Here is a 21,232-nt window from a genome sequence, read left to right on the forward strand (position 1 = left end):
CTTAAAATACGACCAACAAACACATTTTTGTATTCATGAATTCTTATGAATTCAACAACAACGAATAATTTTGACTTTGTGGCTGTAATAAACCACATAGCACGCATGCGGAGTTATCTTTCTCGAAGATGTCATTGATTGGACCAAATGATGCGCGTCACATGAAAACAAACATGTCTGACTTCCGTTTTGGAGGGTCTACATAACGAAGAAATCATTACATTTTATCGTATTTTTAAGCTTGCAGAATGGTAAGTGTTACATGAAAGGATTCTGCATATGTTTGCCATGTTTACATTTGCTCATGTTTTGATTGCCACGAATCCAATCACCCCAAAATATGAATGTAGCCAGTTACCGAGCAAACGATACGTTCAGTCAGTGGTGGCTAGCTAGCTAACGCGGTAACTACATATTTAAAGGTTTTTCCATAAGGAGACAGCATATTTTCTGACAAAGTCTCTGATTAAGTCCATGAGCCAGACTCCCAAATGTGGGCCAACGATGTCTCATAGTGATTTGTTGGAAAACATGTGAGCAGTGCAGCAGTGTTAGCGTTCCCATATGGATTTGACCCTATGACAAACCATGTCAGTGTACATTGCTCGGAAAGCTTAGATTCACAGCTATCCATCAGACACATTTTCGGAAAGTTCAGTTCAACATAACTTTGACCTCTAGGGTACATAAGAATTACCTGTACAAATGTCTTTAAAAAGGAAGCCCTGATACATGTTTTACTTTGTTTGACAACTAGTTATGAAAGGTCATGAAATTACCTTTCAAATTATACACTGCTCAAAAAAATAAAGGGAACACTAAAATAACACATCCTAGATCTGAATGAATGAAATTATCTTATTAAGTACTTTTATCTTTACATAGTTGAATGTGCTGACAACAAAATCACACAATGTGCCACCACAGAGGTAGCCTGACTGCAATTAGGTACCGAGATGAGATCCTCAGACCCCTTGTGTGACCATATGCTGGTGCGGTTGGCCCTGGGTTCCTCCTAATGCAAGACAATGCTAGACCTCATGTGGCTGGAGTGTGTCAGCAGTTCCTGCAAGAGGAAGGCATTGATGCTATGGACTGGCCCGCCCGTTCCCCAGACCTGAATCCAATTGAGCACATCTGGGACATCATGTCTCGCTCCATCCACCAACGTCACGTTGCACCACAGACTGTCCAGGAGTTGGCGGATGCTTTAGTCCAGGTCTGGGAGGAGATCCCTCAGGAGACCATCCGCCACCTCATCAGGAGCATGCCCAGGCGTTGTAGGGAGGTCATACAGGCACGTGGAGGCCACACACACTACTGAGCCTCATTTTCACTTGTTTTAAGGACATTACATCAAAGTTGGATCAGCCTGTAGTGTGGTTTTCCACTTTAATTTTGAGTGTGACTCCAAATCCAGACCTCCATGGGTTGATAAATTGGATTTCCATTGATTATTTTTGTGTGATTTTGTTGTCAGCATATTCAACTATGTAAAGAAAAAAGTATTTAATAAGATTATTTCTTTCATTCAGATCTAGGATGTGTTGTTTAAGTGTTCCCTTTATTTTTTTGAGCAGTATATTTCATACAGATATGGTCATGTAAAATTGTCAAATAACAACAACTTAAACATAAACAATGGAGTAGGCCTAATGGCTAAATCCTGTGTGGTCATGATAACAGTAGGCAGTTATACTATCCCATTGATTAAAGTATTCATAAGTCATCTCCCCCCAAAACATTAATAGGCTATAATATTTCATGCTTGGAAATGACCAATGAGCTTCTGGAAATTATACAGATTCAGCTTTAACTTTCTGACTTTATCATTATGTAGGTTGTCGGAAACATCATCTTACGCTTGAGAGGGTCTCTGGAGTTCAAGTGCCAGTTGGACAGCACAGATGGTATGTACTGTCGAGGGAATTCTGCCTGTGATTTACATTTCCTCTGTTGGTTATGCTCATAATGTGTGTGAGAGCGAGAGAATCCAGAAACATTAGCCCTGAACTAATGGGTATCTCATTAAACTCAAATGTAAAAGTCAGAAATGGGAGTTCTGACGTTCATGTTTTCCACTAGCGCCTGCTGTCGGCTATATAGCTGATTTAGACTTTTTTAATTTATTTTTATTCCACCTTTATTTAACCAGGTAGGCCAGTTGAAAACAAGTTCTCATCTACAACTGCGACCTGGCCAAGATAAAGCAAAGCAGTGTGACAAAAAACATCACAGAGTTACACATGGGATAAACAAAAGTACAGTCAATAACATTAGAAAAATCTATATACAGTGTGTGCAAATGGAGTAAGGAGGTAAGGCAATAAATAGGCCATAGTAGCAAAGTAATTACAATTTAGCAAATTAACACTGGAATGATAGATGTGCAGATGATGATGTGCAAGTAGAAATACTGGTGTGCAAAAAAAGTAAATCAAAACAATATGGGGATGAAGTAGGTAGTTGGATGGGCTGTGTACAACTGCAGCGATCGATGAGCTGCTCAGATAGCTGATGCTTAAAGTTAGTGAGGGAGATATAAGTCTCCGACTTCAGCGATTTTTGCAATTCGTTCCAGTCATTGGCAGCAGAGAACTGGAAGGAAAGGCAGCCAAAGGAAGTGTTGGCTTTGGGGATGACCAGTGAAATATACCTGCTGGAGCGCGTGCTACGGGTGGGTGTTGTTATGGTGACCAGTGAGCTGAGATATGGCGGGGCTTTACCAAGCAAAGACTTATACAGTTGAAGTCGGAAGTTTACATACACCTTAGCCAAATACATTTAAACTCAGTTTTTCACAATTCCTGACATTTAATCCTAGTAAGAATTCCCTGTCTTAGGTCAGTTAGGATCACCACTTTATTTTAAGAATGTGAAATGTCAGAATAATAGTACAGAGAATGATTGATATAAATCAGCTTTTATTTATTTCATCACATTCCCAGTGGGTCAGAAGTTTACATACACTCAATTAGTATTTGGTAGCATTGCCTTTAAATTGTTTTACTTGGGTCAAACGTTTCGGGTAGCCTTCCACAAGCTTCCCACAATAAGTTGGGTGAATTTTGGTCCATTCCTCCTGACAGAGCTGGTGTAACTGAGTCAGGTTTGTAGGCCTCCTTGCTCAAACACGCTTTTTCAGTTCTGTCCACACATTTTCTATGGGATTGAGGTCAGGGCTTTGTGATGGCCACTCCAATACCTTGACTTTGTTGTCCTTAAGCTATTTTGCCACAACTTTGGAAGTATGCTTGGGGTCATTGTCCATTTGGAAGACCCCATTTGCGACCAAGCATTAACTTCCTGACTGATGTCTTGAGATGTTTCTTCAATATATCCACATCATTTTCCTCCCTCATGATGCCATCTATTTTGTGAAGTGCACCAGTCCCTCCTGCAGCAAAGCACCCCCACAACATGATGCTGCCACCCCCACGCTTCACGGTTGGGATGGTGTTCTTCGGCTTGCAAGCGTCCCCCTTTTTCCTTCAAACATAACGATGGTCATTATGGCCAAATGGTTCTATTTTTGTTTCGTCAGACCAGAGGACATTTCTCCAAAAAGTACGATCTTTGTCCCGATGTGCAGTTGCAAACCGTAGTCTGGCTTTTTTATGGCGGTTTTGGAGCAGTGGCTTCTTCCTTGCTGAGCGGCCTTTCAGGTTATGCCGATATAGGACTCATTTTACTGTGGATATAGATACTTTTGTACCTGTTTTCTCCAACATCTTCGCAAGGTCCTTTGCTGTTGTTCTGGGATTGATTTGCACTTCTTGCACCAAAGTATGTTCATCTCTAGGAGACACCGCTCAGGAAGAAGACACGTTCTATGACGGCTGCATGGTCCCATGGTGTTTATACTTGCGTACTATTGTTTGTACAGATGAACGTGGTACCTTCAGGCGTTTGGAAGTTACTCCCAAGGATGAACCAGACTTGTGGAGGTCTACATTTTTTTTCTGAGGTCTTGGCTGATTTCTTTTGATTTTTCCATGATGTCAAGCAAAGAGGGACTGAGTTTGAAGGTAGGCCTTGAAGTACGTCCACAGGTACACCTCCAGTTGACTCAAATTATGTCAATTAGCCTATCAGAAGCTTCTAAAGCCATGATATAATTTTCTGGAATTTTCCAAGCTGTTTAAAGGCACAATCAAAACTTCTGAGCCACTGGAATTGTGATACAGTGAATTCTAAGTGAAATTATCTGTCTGTTAACAATTGTTGGAAATATTTGTTGTGTCATGCACAATGTAGATGTCATAACCGACTTGCCAAAACTATAGTTTGTTAACAAGAAATGTGTGGAGTGGTTGTAAAACGAGTTTTAATGACTCCAACCTAAGTGTATGTAAACTTCCGACTTCAACTGTATTTATGTACGTCCATCCATCCATCCATCCATCCACTACTGTTCAAAAGTTTGGGGTCACTTAGAAATGTCTTTGTTTTTTGCTTTTCTTTCAAAAACAATGTCCATTAAAATAACATGAAATTGACCAGAAATACAGTGTAGACATTAATGTTGTAAATGACTTTTGTTGCTGGAAACGGCTGATTTTTTTATGGAATATCTACAAAGGCGTACAGAGGCCATTATCAGCAACCATCACTCCTGTGTTCCAATGGCACGTTGTGTTAGCTAATCCAAGTGTATCATTTTAAAAGGCGAATTGATCATTAGATAAACCCTTTTGCAATTATGTTAGCAAAGCTGAAAACTGTTGTCCTGATTTAAAGAAGCAATAAAACTGGCCTTCTTTAGACTAGTTGAGTATCTGGAGCTTCACATTTGTGGGTTTGATTACTGGCTCAAAATGGCCAGAAACAAATAACTTTCTTCTGAAACTCGTCAGTCTATTCTTGTTCTGAAAAATGAAGGCTATTCCACGTGAGAAATTGCCAAGAAACTTAATATCTGATACAACACTGTGTACTACTCCCTTCACAGAACAGCGCAAAACTGGCTCTAACCAGAATAGAAAGAGGAGTGGGAGGCCCCGGTGCACAACTGAGCAAGAGGACAAATACATTAGAGTGCCTAGTTTTAGAAACAGATGCCTCACAAGTCCTCAACTGGCAGCTTCAGTAAATAGTACCCGCAAAACACCAGTATCAACAGTGAAGAGGCGACTCCGGGATGCTGGCCTTCTAGGCAGAGTTCCTATGTCCAGTGTCTGTGTTCTTTTAACCATCTTAATTTTTTATTTTTATTGCCTAGTCTGAGATATGGCTTTTTCTTTGCAACTCTGCAAAGCTTGTTTTCTATTTGGCTGGCTACTCCATGTGCTTGTGGAAAACACTGATTTGGTATCAACAAGTACATTTGTTATTCAAATCTAAATACTACATGAAGCAGGAGGCCTCCTATAGGACACTAGCCTATAACCAGTCAGTTAGTGTTGGTGTCTTTTGAAACCTTTCGTGTGTTTTAAATTTATGAGTACTACTTCATGTTTTGTGAAGTATGTATGTATGATGTCTTATCTGTATACACATTCACCATTGATTTTCCATGCAAGGAAATCTGGTGTCTCTGTTAATGGTCATATTGATTGTGTCTCTTGCGTCTTTCCAGTACCACACGTACAAAAGGTCATCTCGAGGACTTTCGAGGCCCTCGGATCCCAGGTGAAAGCAGAATCGCTTGTTCTCAGTCTCTGTAGCAGTCCAGTTTTTCTTTGGCCTAACAAAGGAGGACATGCAACAGGTGGAGAAATATCTCCGAACAGACCATGTAAAGATCTCCAACAGTTGATCCAGTAAGTCACCATACGTCACAATTTGGAGCCTCTTGTTCTGGGAAAGTAGATTATAAGTCAAGTTATTTTAAAGTCCACTATTTACCTGGTGTTTCTTACATGGTAGTATGGTAATTAGATATTATTACTTAGTAACAGTAAGGTACCAAGTAGTTACGACTTGTTTTGTTCAACTTAATGCATCAATTGCCTGCTATTTGTATGTCAGCCAACTACTGTAAGTTATTGGCCTAAATGAAGGTTTAGTGTCTCGCATGATCATTGTGGAAAAGAAACCAAAGTAAATGGAAAAACCCTCATCCTGTTTTAGGACAGATGACCAGGAAAGCAGTAGCAAAAAGTCTGCAAAAAAGGACAAAAAGAATCCAACAACAGTAAGTGTGCTGCTTTTATACCTTAAAAATAGTCTATGGACATGAACTACTTCCTGTAAATCACTTTGCCACACATTTTCATGCCACTGTGCCACTTGTTTGTCATTGACAAGATTATTTTTTGGTGTGGTTTTTAGTTTTCCTGTACCCCATATGTATTTTATTGTCTGTCTTGCTTTATTGCTTGCTTGCAGGGTATCATAAACCTGACCCTGATGACCGAGGTGACAGAGCCAGGCATCCTCTCGGCACCCACCCTCCTGAGAGGAAGTAAGAAGCACCACCTCCTGCAAACGACTCTGCCCATGGACTGCGTGGTCAATGTCCTTTCCAGCGAGAGCATCTCTGTGTATGTCATCCTCAATCACTCTAAAGGAAACAACATGATTTGGTTCCACGCAATTTCAATGAAATTAGACACAGGCTTTAGGAGAATAGAGTACATATTTTTTATTATGTCAAACTATATCAAATGTCCAATACCAGAACGCTAAGGTAAACTGATTGATAGGTCAATCAATAACCACCAGAGATGTAGCTAGTTCACAAGACAATACAACCACAAACAGGGTGAAACAAAAGAAACTCAGCCTGATATAAACTCAATTCAAACTTCCTTATTCGCAAGGGGAAATTTGGTTGTTTAGTTAACCCCAAAATATTTTTACGTTTAAACCCAGAAACCAGCTCATAATGTTCAACTGAATCAGGCTCTAAATCTTTTTGTTTGTCTGTCGTACATGCAGTGTCTGTGGGACCCTAGTGGGGGCGCTGTGCAGTCAGCTGGGTGACATGGAAAAGGTGGCTCTGCGGCACATGAAAGGGACGGCCCTGCTTATTCCCCAGCCGTTCCACTTCCTCCTTCCTGCCCCTGTGGGCCTGGTGACAGTGGTCTACCCAGCGGGTGTGCCCGACAGCCAGCTGGAGACGCGACGCAAGGCAAGGGAAGAATTCCAAACTGACCCCTAGCCCCTACTATGCTACTCCTAGTACTCTACACTTGTGTATATGTGAAATGCTATGATGGTTATTAAGCAATATACTAGCAGTGGTGTAAAATACTTTAAGTATTTTTGGGGGGTTATCTGTACTTTACTATTTATATTTTTGACAACTTTTACTTTTACTTCACTACATTCCTAAAGAAAACAGTGTACTTTATACTCCACACATTTTCCCTGACACCCTAAAGTACTCATTACATTTTGAATGCTTAGCAAAACAGAAAATGGTCCAATTCACACACTTATCAAGAGAGCATCTCTGGTCATCCCTACTGCCTCTGATCTGGCGGACTCACTAAGCACAAATGCTTCCTTTGTAAATTATGTCTGGGTGTTGGAGTGTGCCTTTGGCTATCCATAAATTTAAAAATATAAGAAAATTGTGCCTACTGGTTTGCTTAATATAAGGTATTACTTTAATTTTGATACTTAAGTATATTTTAGCAATTACATTGACATTTGATACTTAATTATATTTAAAACCAAATAAACTGCTCAAAAAAATAAAGGGAACACTTAAACAACACAATGTAACTCCAAGTCAATCACACTTCTGTGAAATCAAACTGTCCACTTAGGAAGCAACACTGATTGACAATAAATTTCACATGCTGTTGTGCAAATGGAATAGACAACAGGTGGAAATTATAGGCAATAAGCAAGACACCCCCAATAAAGGAGTGGTTCTGCAGGTGGTGACCACAGACCACTTCTCAGTTCCAATGCTTCCTGGCTGATGTTTTGGTCACTTTTGAATGCTGGCGGTGCTTTCACTCTAGTGGTAGCATGAGACGGAGTCTACAACCCACACAAGTGGCTCAGGTAGTGCAGCTCACCCAGGATGGCACATCAATGCGAGCTGTGGCAAGAAGGTTTGCTGTGTCTGTCAGCGTAGTGTCCAGAGCATGGAGGCGCTACCAGGAGACAGGCCAGTACATCAGGAGACGTGGAGGAGGCCGTAGGAGGGCAACAACCCAGCAGCAGGACCGCTACCTCCGCCTTTGTGCAAGGAGGAGCAGGAGGAGCACTGCCAGAACCCTGCAAAATAGGCCACAAATGTGCATGTGTCTGCTCAAACGGTCAGAAAAAGACTCCATGAGGGTGGTATGAGGGCCCGACTTCCACAGGTGGGGGTTGTGCTTACAGCCCAACACCGTGCAGGACTTTTGGCATTTGCCAGAGAACACCAAGATTGGCAAATTCGCCACTGGCGCACTGTGCTCTTCACAGATGAAAGCAGGTTCACACTGAGCACGTGACAGACGTGACAGAGTCTGGAGACGCCGTGGAGAACGTTCTGCTGCCTGCAACATCCTCCAGCATAACCGGTTTGGCGGTGGGTCAGTCATGGTGTGGGGTGGCATTTCTTTGGGGGGCCGCACAGCCCTCCATGTGCTCGCCAGAGGTAGCCTGACTGCCATTAGGTACCGAGATGAGATCCTCAGACCCCTTGTGAGACTATATGCTGGTGTGGTTGGCCCTGGGTTCCTCCTAATGCAAGACAATGCTAGACCTCATGTGGCTGGAGTGTCAGCAGTTCCTGCAAGAGGAAGGCATTGATGCTATGGACTGGCCCGCCCGTTCCCCAGACCTGAATCCAATTGAGCACATCTGGGACATCATGTCTCGCTCCATCCACCAACGCCACGTTGCACCACAGACTGTCCAGGAGTTGGCGGATGCTTTAGTCCAGGTCTGGGAGGAGATCCCTCAGGAGACCATCTGCCACCTCATCAGGAGCATGCCCAGGCGTTGTAGGGAGGTTATACAGGCACGTGGAGGCCACACACACCACTGAGCCTCATTTTGACTTGTTTTAAGGACATTACATCAAAGTTGGATCAGCCTGTAGTGTGGTTTTCAACTTTAATTTTGAGTGTGACTCCAAATCCAGACCTCCATGGGTTGATAAATTGGATTTCCATTGATTATTTTTGTGTGATTTTGTTGTCAGCACATTCAACTATGTAAAGAAAAAAGTATTTAATAAGATTATTTCTTTCATTCAGATCTAGGATGTGTTGTTTAAGTGTTCCCTTTATTTTTTTGAGCAGTATACTTTTAGACTTATACTCAAGTACTATTTTACTGGGTGACTTTCACTTTTACTTGAGTCATTTTCTATTAAAGTATCTTTTACTTTTACTCAAGTATGATGACAATTGGTTACTTTTTCCTCCACTGTATGGTAGTAGCTCCACTATTTCCCTTGACAGGCTATGTGGAATATTGCTATCCACTTATCTCATCTCTCCAGAGGCAAAATGGACACTTAGCCCGTACCCCTAGACCAGGGTTCTCCAACCTCAGTCCTATTGAGCTTTTGCAGGCTTTCCCTCCAGCCCTGAAGTAACACCTGATTCAGCCTATCATCTGGCCCAGACTAAAGACCATGATTTATTAATTAAGTGTGTTATTGATGGGCTGGAAGAAAATCATGCACACCCAGTTGTTCTCCAAGAGCTGGAGAACCTACCCTACCTACAGTATAGATCTGAAAGGATATGAGGTGTTTGTAAAATAACAATATGAAATATTATATATTTCTTATTTTGAAATGCTCTGAGTGACTGTCTAGTATTAGAGAAATAAAGTTGTGTACATGTATTTGATATTGCCGTTTTATGTCTGTGTAGGAGCTGCACAGTCTGTTTGAGCTGCCAGACAACCGGCCATATCTGAGAAGAGCCAACGCTCTACATTTTCCTGATGAGCCCTACAAAGATGGGTACCTCCGAAACCCTCATGTCCACCTGACTCACCCCGCCCTGGAGAACGGCAAGGTTAGTCAGCGCAAACACACACACTGTCACACACACAGTATGACACGCTCTTATCTGTTTCTCCCTTGTGCCAGCCTTACTTGGTCCAGGGGGTCTACAGCTACCACCACTATATGCAGGACCGCGTGGACGACAACGGCTGGGGTTGCGCCTACCGCTCCCTCCAGACCATCTGCTCCTGGTTCCAGCAGCAGGGCTACGTGGAGCGGGCTGTGCCCTCCCACAAGGAGATCCAACAGGTAGGACTATAGCCTTGACTCTGGCTCAATCCCAAATTGACCCTTAGCCTCGAACCCCATATGCATTCATGGAGACCTGAGAGTGTTGGATAGGTGTAAGGTGTACAGTGTGATTTGTGCAAACTATCCCTTATTATACAGAACTCTCTCTCTTTGGTAAAGCTGTGGCTCTAAACTTGTCGATTGAACGTATTCCAATAATGTGAGACTGTGAATTCGAGCCAGCAGGTAGAGCCTGAGTCCATGGTAAATAAGAATTGATAGGTGATTACAATGGGAGTCTCTTTCTCCTTTCCCACAAGTTGGCATATAACTCATTGACTGGTAGATAGGGCTATTATAAAATGCATTGTTTTTAATCGCATTTTTACTACTGTCAATAGGATTCTATAATTCATAGCCATGTCAGCTAATAGTACCATTCTTTTTTTTTTGTGTATATGAAAAGCACTTTACAATTAAATGATTAAAAATCAAGTTAATTCTTGTTATTTTCTCCCCATTGCTGTCCCACAGGCCCTGGTGGAAGTTGGAGACAAGCAAGGGTCTTTTTTGGGCTCTCGCCAATGGATCGGCTCCATCGAAGTCGCGGCTGTGCTGGATCAGTTGCTGGGAGTCACCTCCAAGATCATGTTTGTGAGGTGAGATGAGGTGCGTGCGTATGTGCCTGCATGGATGCTTGTGCGTGCATGCGTCCATGTAAATTCACCAGTCAAGGCAATGCAGAATGTTTCAGGTAGTTGTGTTCCATATTACATAATTTTTTGCTTAGTTTTCACATCTAGTTGTGTGTTTGTGTGTCCTAAAGCCAAGGGTCTGAGCTGGCCTCCAAAGGCAGAGAACTGGCCAACCATTTCCTTTCTGAAGGCACTCCTATTATGATTGGTGAGTGTAATAGTTTCAGTTTTCAATGATGAGAGACTGAGACTAATATTATGCACAAATCCCTTGTAGTGATTGTACTGCAGATCTGTTCAAATGATAAGGTCTGGGCCCTGTCCGATGAGTACATGCTACAGTACCACAGTCATACATAGTTTCATATAAACAGCATCTATATTTCTGTGGTCAAATAAATAGCTGAACGCTTTTGGTTAACATTTTGGTCGACTCCCCTCACACGTAAATACTTCCAGTTTTTAGGTTGTGTGTGCATTGCACAGGCAGTCACATTGTCTAGCTTAAACAAAGTTACTACAAACATTGCTTGAAATTGAATCTGTTAATTTGAACTCTCCTTCTATTTTGCTCCACACCAGGAGGGGGTGTCCTAGCACACACTATCCTCGGTGTGGCGTGGAGCGAGATCACGGGCCAGATTCGCTACCTCATCCTGGACCCACATTACACCGGGGCTGAGGACCTGCAAGTCATCACGGACAAGGTACCGGATGGTGTCATGGAATCCTGGAGCAATATGTATAAACTGTCTCAGAGTAGGAGTGCTGATCTCGGATCAAATCCCCTCTGTCCATGTAATCGTGATCTTAAAGGCAAAACTGATCCTAAATCAGCACTCCTACGCTGAGGCATCCAGGCCCTGGTCCCAGGGCGAGTTAAAATGAAAGTTCAAGCCAAAACAAACAGTTCCAGACCATTATTCCTCGTCCACCAAACTTTACAGTTGGCGTTCTCCTAAGTGTTTCCACTTCAAAATAACAGCACTTACAGCTGACTGGGGCAGCTCTAGCAGGGCAGAAATTTGACGAACTGACTTGTTTGAAAGCCGTCATCCTATGATATTGCCATGTTTAAAGTATATGAGCTCTTCAGTAAGGCCATTCTACTGCAAATGGTATGGCTGTGTGCTCAATTTTATACCTGTCAGCAACGGTTGTGGCTGAAATAGCCAAATCCACTAATTTGAAGGGGGTGCCCATATACTTTTAGTGTATGTCCACTTGCCCACAAGCAGTTGTATATGTTTGGTGATGGGACGAATGAACAAAATGCAGGAAGTGGAAGAAAATGTACTTAGTCATAAACTTCAGTATCTAGAAGCGCTGTATAATTGTTGCAGTATATATTCTCAAAAACGTATCTATTTGCTTGAGAAAACCCAAAATGGAGGTGTTGTCTTCTTTCCCCAGGGCTGGTGCGGATGGAAGGGCCCAGAGTTTTGGGACCAGAACGCCTACTACAACCTCTGTTTGCCTCAGAGACCGAAGACCATATGAGTGTGTGTTGTGTACAGGCACCTGTCCAACAGTATTACAACAAATAAATGTCAAAACATCTGAGCCTTTTTATTTCATCTGTGACTGTAATGACAGTCGGTATACTGTTTTTACATCAACATACCACCATCGTGTGTATCATTCATGAAGTGCCTGCTTTTTATTTCATTTAGTCAAACATTTACACACTCCCCTACGTAATCTCAGCATTTTGGATAGTACAGAATGTCACCTTTTATTTGAGGGTATTTTTTCATACATATCTATTTTACCGTTTAGAAATTAAAGCACTTTATGGATTTAGTGCCCCCATAAGTATTTGGCCAAATTCAGTGTATTGTAGTAGTCAAAAGTTTAGGTTTTGGTCCCATATTCCTAACACACAATCACTACATTAAGCATGTGACTACAGACTTGTTGGATGCATTTGCAGTTTGGTTTGGATTATATTGTGCACAATGTAAATAAATCATTGTCAATATTTTTTTTTTAAATTGACGCATTCAAAATGAAGGGACTAGATGCTTAAATTGCTAAACAGTATGAAAATACCCTCATAAAAGATGACATTCTGTACAGTCAAATGTGATCTTGCATCCAAAATGCTAGAGTACAGAGCCAAATTAAAAGATATAGCTTCACTGTCAATAAATACATAGGGGAGAGTACCTCAAGATTTGCACTGTAAACAAAGGACTGTGTAAAGTTGATATGTACATCTGAAACTGGTGTCCACAGAATCAGAAGGTCCCATATTGCATCTGAGCATGAAATGCACACAGTGGTTGATGGCTAGGCCCGGAGTCTATGCTGAGCACGTGCACACCTCCAGACAGTGGAAAGATTTCCATTGCATACACCTCGCATCATCGTCTCATTCTCAAAACCCATTGGATGAGAGAACCGGAGGTCCCTCCCCTCTGACCTTCTCCAATGGGTATTGAAAAGAAGGCTAGGAGAGAGAAAGCAGGGAGTAAGCATTGAGATTCTCCCAGTGTTTAGCCCTCTGAACCAAAGCCTAGGCAATAGCAGCAGGAGCTAACAGTCCTTAGTTCTCAGAGCAAGGTTACTCATCACATGAGCGTAGTTTTTCGCAACACACGTCTGCCTCTGTCACTGCAGGAGAAGGATGCTTTCTGCTCCTATCCAAGTTAACCACTGACATTATACTTGCCAATCATTGACACACAAATACATAGGAGACTCACAGACACCCCAGTCAGTGGTTAGGAACAGCGACAGGTTTGGTGTCAGACACAGTAGCGGGGACTTCGTCATGCATGTCCTGTATTGGACTTGGCTGAGAAAGCATTGTCCTCCTTTTCGAATTCTAGAGGTGCATTGTTAAAATCACCAGTCTCGAGCCCTCTTTCCGTCTTGGGCCCCGGTGGCAATGAGTGCCCTCTTCTGTCCTGCTACCTTACTGCACTGGGCGCCAGTCAGCGGGCATGCTACGGGCCCGGACGGCATCAGAGGAGTGCTGCTGCTCGTCAGGAGTCGCGTCATTCGGAGTGTGTTCAGGAATCGTCCGCACTCCTCGAATCCGTACGACCATGCCAAATCTTCAGCGGTTCTGCCCTCATTGTTGCAAAGTCTGCTCAGGAAAAAACATTGTGGAAAGGTCAGGGATTGTAAAAGCAACTGGCTGCATGGAACCAGTTGCCAAAATATAAATGGTTTAAACTCATTTGAACCAACTTTAACTCAGGTAATGCTATCAGTGTGTAGAATTTTATTTACAAAATTAGCATCAATGCATTAGTCTGAAAATAGGTATTTCGCAGCTCAATTGGTAGAGCATGGCGCTTAACGTCAGGGTAGTGGGTTCAATTCCGAGGACCACCTATACATAAAATGTATGCACGCATGACTAAGTTGGCTTTGGATAAAAGCATCTGGTAGATATTATATATTAACATCTATGCAACTGTTTTGTGTGTGTGAAAGTTGACACTCACCCAAGTTGGGCATCACTGGCAACGAGCACACTGATGCATTCCAAACTGCCAGCCTTGGCGGCTTTGTGCATTGGCGTCTCCCCATTGTTGTCCTTTAGCAAATATGAAATAATTTGGGGTAAAGAGAAACAAGTAATTAAAGACTGGTGTTTTGGATCAGTTGAAATGAGAACCTGTAAAGTGAGCTTTGTCCCTGATGTAATTTTCTGGATCTTGAGCAGTGGATCTGGTCAATGTGTTTGTGATCCCTTATTGAAGTTACACTGCAGTTACTGTGTCCAAAATATTAGCCTACACTTTACTGCAGTGTCATGTAACATCTTGCAACTATTTTGGGATGAAGACTGATATGATATCAATTGAAAGCTCACATTTAATGTGTCATGTTGGCCTTTTATATAGAGAAATATATACAAAAGCATAGGGCAATCTTATTGTGCCATTTTGAAATGTGGTTGTGCATCAGCAGTCTAGCCAGCTATTTAAACGTGTAGTAATCATGGTTGAATTGCCAACCAGGGGCCCCATTTCACTCTCACTCAAATATCATATTAAAAACTGCAAACATCTCTCCACCCTATGGCAAAATGAGTAGAATTGCATGAAATGAGAGCCCCCAAAAGGCTTGGGTGAATGTGTGTGTATGGTTGAGAGTATACTGACCCGCGAGCCACTGCGGCCCCATCCCCATCAAAGTTGCCAATCCCTGCTATAGACAGACAAGTGAAAGTGAATCTACCTGCTGATTTGCATCAGCTCCCGTTTGCAGTAGCCATAGCAAACAAAAGGCTTGTCCGCTGCATGCCGCCAAGTGTGCAGGGGACTGTCCCAGCACATTGCTTGAGTTGACAGCATCTCCGCCTTCGAATAAATTACTAATACAGTCCAGCTGCATAATACAGGAAACAAAGAATAACATAGATTAATGCTAGCTATTTACAGTATATTACACCTGCGCCTACTCTGTTATTCTGAAACGTGTGCGTAAAAAAATATTTCCTTTTCATATGGACCAGTTGGTGTCACATGAACGTGAATTGTGTGATAAATTGCGTTGTAAATAAACATATAGCCTAGATATGATGACTATGCATATAATGTCAGAGTGATTTGTGAAGCAAAAATATGGCCACCTTCTAAACATAGCCTAACTAGAGTTAGCCTTGCCTACAGATAATTCAGCAAATGACAAACCATGTCGAAAACTTGGAAATGCCATTTTTATATAATTATGGCCTACCTTTCCCTACACCTAACAAAAATAACTCAGAAACACAGTAATGCTAAATTAAATAAATTGTATAAACCTGCAATGCCAAAGTTATAGGCTAAATAGTCTATAATGTCAGTGTTATTACACACAAACAGGGCGGGTTGGGTTAAATGCGGAAGACAACTGACTAGGTATCCCCCTTTCCCTTACCTGTGAGTCGGAATCGAGCAGAAACATTATCAGATCTAAGTATCCCCACTAGAGGTTTTTAAACTTGTGCGCACACAGCCGTTCCTTCGATGTAAATAAACCTATACAGTTGTTTGAAAGAACACAAGCACGAAAGCAGGCTGCAGCCTATACTCAACTGACACGTGACATTGATACTTTGTTCATATCAAAGTTGGAACTAGGAAACTCGGACTTTCTAACTGGTTGTAGTTATACACGTGCTGTGTTCGGATAAAAAGTCGGAAATGTCCGAGTTTTCTTGTTCCGACTAGCACACGAACGCGACAATACCATGCGCGATGAGCATGGATGCAGCCCGGCGCATGTATCCATACAGGCGGGTCTACCAAAGAGGACGAGGTTGTGCGAAACAACACGTACGCACAGGCGGTTGTAAGGCGGGCTTGCTAGCTCTTGTCAATCTGCTGATCTGGGCTCGAGAGCTTTCGATTTACTCAATATTAATCGGCAAGTCATTTTCAGAAACACTTTCGGCAATTTGACAAAACATTTTTTTTTGAAAATATAATATTGTTGAATGTTTTGAAAGCAATGTCTATATTATTTAGAAAACGCAGAGGATCAAGATGTATGTGTCAAATGTGGAATGAGTTTGTTTCTTTCTCCATTTCTGATGTATTTTAATTTCCCCAATTTGGCAAAGGCCAATGCATTAAATTACTTAACAAAACACATATGCCCAAAGAATTTGACAATTATTTTTCACGATTTTCCCTGAATGCATTATATCGACTGATCATTAATGTGCTTGCTTCAGTAAGAACAACTGTTTCCCCAATAATCAGTGGTGGAAAAAGTACCCAATTGTCATAAAGTGAAGATACTATAATAGAAAATAACTAAAGTAAAAGTGAAAGTCACCCAGTAAAATACTACTGAGTAAAAGTCTAAAAGTATTTTGTTTTAAATATACTTAAGTATCAAAAGTAAACATATAAATAATTTCAAATCCCTTGTTTTAAGCAAACCAGACAGCACCATTTTATTTATTTACGGATAGCCAGGGGACTCCAACACTCAGACATAATTAACAAATGAAGCATTTGTGATTAGTGATTCCGCCAGATCAGAGGCAATAGAGATGACCAGGGATGTTCTCTTGAAGAGTGCATGCATTAGACCATTTTCCAGTCCTGCTAAGCATTCAAAATGTAACGAGTACTTGTGTGTGTCAGGGTAAATGTATTGAGCAAAAAGTACATTTTTTTTCATTAGGAATGTAGTGATGTAAAAGTAGTCAAAGAAATGTAAATAAATTAAAGTACAGATACTTTAAAGTATTTTTACTTCACACCACTGCCAATAATGTACTGCACTGTAAAGGTGTTACTGTAACAGTAACTAAACATAAAAATACCATATTTATCCCACAAGGGGGAATGGTGTAGGCAGCAGTGCAAATAGGTAAAACAACATAACAATTAACATAAGAAACGATCATAACAACTGTCAAATACTTTTAAAATGTCACCCTGCTCTGCAACTAGTGGCTCGATTCAATCCGTAGCACTGAAGATCTTCACTACAGTACGATAGAAATGCAAAGGTAATGTTCCCACATTAGCGGAGACTGCATTCACTGTAAACACTGCAGCTCTGTGCTAAATCCGAAATTAGCTTCACATTTCAACTGCGCTATAACTCTGAACTTCGGCGATTCGGATTGAATCGAGCCCTAGGTATGCAACTCGTATGGAGACGTGTTCATAAGTATGCAACTCAAGACTGGTCATTCAACTGAGACTGCTCTTCTCTGTGTCACGGAGGCTCTCCGCACTGCTAAAGCTAACTCTCTCTCCTCTGCTCTCATCCTTCTAGACCCATCTGCTGCCTTTGATACTGTGAACCATCAGATCCTCCTCTCCACCCACTCCGAGTTGGGCATCTCCGGCGCGGCTCACTCTTGGATTGCGTCCTACCTGACAGGTCGCTCCTACCAGGTGGCATGGCGAGAATCCGTCTCCGCACCACGTGCTCTCACCACTGGTGTCCCCCAGGGCTCAGTTCTAGGCCCTCTCCTATTCTCGCTATACACCAAGTCACTTGGTTCTGTCATATCCTCACATGGTCTCTCCTATCATAGCTACGCAGACGACACACAATTAATCTTCTCCTTTCCCCCTTCTGATAACCAGGTGGCGAATCGCATGTCTGGCAGACATATCAGTGTGGATGACGGATCACCACCTCAAGCTGAACCTCGGCAAGACGGAGCTGCTCTTCCTCCCAGGGAAGGACTGCCCGTTCCATGATCTCGCCATCACGGTTGACAACTCCATTGTGTCCTCCTCCCAGAGTGCTAAGAGCCTTGTCGTGACCCTGGACACCGCTAACATCAAGGCGGTGACCCGATCCTGTAGGTTCATGCTATACAACATTCGCAGAGTACGACCCTGCCTTACACAGGAAGCGGCGCAGGTCCTAATCCAGGCACTTGTCATCTCCCGTCTGGATTACTGCAACTCCCTGCTGGCGGGGCTCCCTGCCTGTGCCATTAAATCCCTACAACTCATCCAGAACGCCGCAGCCCGTCTGGTGTTCAACCTTCCCAAGTTCTCTCACGTCACCCTGCTCCTCCGCACACTCCACTGGCTTCCAGTTGAAGCTCACATCTGCTACAAGACCATGGTGCTTGCCTACGGAGCCGTGAGGGGAACGGCACCTCCGTACCTTCAGGCTCTGATCAGTCCCTACACCCAAAGAAGGGCACTGCGTTCATCCGCCTCTGGCCTGCTCGCCTCCCTACCTCTGCGGAAGCACAGTTCCCGCTCAGCCCAGTCAAAACTGTTCGCTGCTCTGGCACCCCAAATGGTGGAACAAGCTCCCTCACGACGCCAGGACAGCGGAGTCAATCACCACCTTCCGGAGACACCTGAAACCCCACCTCTTTAAGGAATACCTGGGATAGGATAAAGTAATCCTTCTAACCCCCCCCCAAAAAAAAAAAAGATATAGATGTACTATTGTAAAGTGGTTGTTCCACTGGATATCATAAGGTGAATGCACCAATTTGTAAGTCGCTCTGGATAAGAGCGTCTGCTAAATGACGTAAATGTAATGTAAATGGCATGTGTTATCGGCATCAGCAAACAGATGAAGGAACTATCAGTTGTTATGGGCAATGCAGCACGAGTGCCCTACCCCCACAACTACACCTTATTTTAGCAGCCCATACCAATACCCCTCCTACATCCCGCAATATAGCAGCCTTCATCACCTGGAGCCTACAAGCCCCAACCAAGCCCAAACACTGATACCGGGAGTCAGCCCAACTCACTCCCCGGTGAGACCCTCTACAACCTCCCAAGTTGAACTGACACAGCTGGTTCCAGCTCCTCAACCCGAGTCCCAGTCAATCCAGCCTGTCCATCCAGCTTCACCGATTGGGCCACTACCAGGTCTAGACCCAGCTCAGCCTGCCCAGTCACCTCCACGACCTGGGCCACAGCTACCTCTAGACCCAGGACAGCCAGCCCAGTCTATGCAACGTCCTGGGCTACAGCTAGCCTTAACACCCAGCTCAGTCTGCCCAGTCACCCTCACGGCCCGGGCCACAGTAACCTCGTCCCTAGGCTATTGCGTAGATTGCATATAAGCCTGGGATATCAACCAAAGTTGGCTTTACTGGGAGTGACTATAGAATATAGGATTGACCTGCTGAGTAAAGCATTTGTCATCATTTCATTTTTCCGAATCAAGCGACTGCGAGGCGTGGCTCTGTGCTTGTGGTGTGCTAGGAAGAGGGTTAGGGGGAAGGTGTTGTGGGAGATGATTCCTGATGGCTCCTTGCTGTCCCCAGTCCACCTGGTCACGCTGCTGCTCCAGTTTTAACTGTTCTGCCTGCGGCTATGGAACCCTGACCTGTTCACTGGACGTGCTACCTTGTCCCAGTCCTGCTGTTTTGGACTCTCTCTCTACTGCACCTGCTGTCTCTAACTCTGAATGATCGGCTATGAAAAGCCAATTGACATTTACTCCTGAGGTGCTGACCTGTTGCACCCTCTACAACCACTGTGATTATTATCTGACCCTGCTGGTCATCTATGAACATTTGAACATCTTGGCCATGTTGTTATAATCTCCACCCGGCACAGCCAGAAGAGAACTGGCCACCCCTCAGAGCCTGGTTCCTCTCTAGGTTTCTTAATAGGTTCTGGCCTTTCTAGGGAGTTTTTCCTAGCCACCGTGATTTGACATCTGCATTGCATGCTATTTGGGGTTTTAGGCTGGGTTTCTTTACAGCACTTTGTGACATCGACTGATGTAAAAAGGGCTGTATAAATACATTTGATTGAAATTTGGTTGATGATTGGTTGGTAGATTAAGCCGGTTAAGCCAATGCCTATGCGCCAGGTGTTTCGAATGGCTCTCTGTAATGGCTAACGAAGGCCAAGTTTGACACGTAGGTCCACCAGACTCTTTTGGACGGAAGTGTCTGGGACCTGGATTCGGGCACAGCTACCTCTAGACAACAGCTCAGCCAGCCCAGATACCTAACCAGCCTGTGCCACAGCTGGATAGGGAATATGTATACAGTGTTATTTCGTTATAACCATTGACAGGCAAGGTATATTTTACAGGTATTATTTTGATAACCTTTATGGTATACTGTTCTGGTCCACATGCTTATGTGCATTTCTCCACTTGTTCTGTATAAACCTATACAAATGGTGTCAGATAGTCTTCTATAAAATTGTGCTGGAGGGGATGGCTGGCTCCTAACCAAATGTGCTGTATGTGTGTTTTTTTTTCATTGTTTGTAACATATTTTGCACATAATGTTTCTGCCACTGTCTCTTATGATCGAAAAGAGCTTCTGGATATCAGAACAGCGATGACTCACCTCGAACTGGACAAAGATTTCTTCTTTAATTAACTTCTATGGGCTAGGTGGGACGCTATTTCACTGGGACACAGCCAGTGAAATATCAGGGCGGAAAATTCAAAAACAACAAAATGTCATAATTCAACTTTCTCAAACATACAACTATTTTACACCATTTTCAGAGATAAACTTCTCGTTAATCTAACCACATTGTCCGATTTCAAAAAGGCTTTACAGCGAAAGCAAAACATTAGATTATGTTAGGAGAGTACATAGACAAAAATAATCATGCAGCCATTTTCCAAGCAAAGACATGTGTCAATAAAACCCAAAACACAGCTAAATGAAGCACTAACCTTTGACGATCTTCATCAGATGACACTCCTAGGACATTATGTTACACAATACATGTATGTTTTGTCCGATAAAGTTCATATTTATATCCAAAAACAGTATTTTACATTGGCGCATGATGTTCAGAAAATGTATTCCCACCAAAACGCCGGTGAATGTGCACATCAATTTGCAAAAATACTCATCATAAACATTGACAAAATATACAACAATTATTTTAAGAATTATAGATAGACTACCCCTGAATGCAAACGCTGTCTCAGATTTTAAAATAACTTTACGGAGAAAGCA

The 21,232-nt window shown here is 42.8% G+C and overlaps 2 protein-coding genes across 2 annotated transcripts; one reads left to right on the plus strand and one right to left on the minus strand.

Moving 5' to 3' along the window:
- The first annotated feature begins 178 nt into the window (after positions 1-178).
- On the plus strand, positions 179-12,399 carry ufsp2 (ufm1-specific peptidase 2). The gene is given in 12 exon segments (NM_001146465.1): positions 179-251; positions 1,841-1,910; positions 5,579-5,762; positions 6,073-6,136; positions 6,331-6,485; positions 6,883-7,075; positions 9,777-9,923; positions 9,998-10,162; positions 10,679-10,803; positions 10,971-11,047; positions 11,422-11,546; positions 12,253-12,399. Coding segments are annotated over 12 exon segments (1,395 nt in total). The 5' UTR covers positions 179-248; the 3' UTR covers positions 12,340-12,399.
- ankrd37 (ankyrin repeat domain 37) lies at positions 12,384-16,075 on the minus strand. Its single transcript, XM_014195547.2, has 4 exons — positions 15,721-16,075; positions 15,037-15,186; positions 14,298-14,389; positions 12,384-13,933 (listed from the first exon to the last, which is right to left on the minus strand). The coding sequence occupies exons 1-4, from the start codon at positions 15,745-15,747 to the stop codon at positions 13,690-13,692; spliced, it is 513 nt and encodes a 170-aa protein (XP_014051022.1). The 5' UTR covers positions 15,748-16,075; the 3' UTR covers positions 12,384-13,689.
- Positions 16,076-21,232: the final 5,157 nt, after the last annotated feature.

Source organism: Salmo salar, chromosome ssa04 (assembly GCF_905237065.1).
Source record: "Salmo salar chromosome ssa04, Ssal_v3.1, whole genome shotgun sequence".
NCBI classification, from domain to species: Eukaryota; Metazoa; Chordata; class Actinopteri; order Salmoniformes; family Salmonidae; genus Salmo; species Salmo salar.

Bases quoted from the DNA above. Each gene is read 5' to 3' on its own strand.
- ankrd37 (XM_014195547.2), bottom strand. From the start codon at position 15,747: ATGTTTCTGCTCGATTCCGACTCACAG. The intron at 15,187-15,720 runs GTAAGGGAAAGG...TGTATTATGCAG, and splicing joins TGCTCGATTCCGACTCACAG to CTGGACTGTATTAGTAATTT. The intron at 13,934-14,297 runs GTGAGTGTCAAC...TTTCCTGAGCAG, and splicing joins GCCAGTGATGCCCAACTTGG to ACTTTGCAACAATGAGGGCA.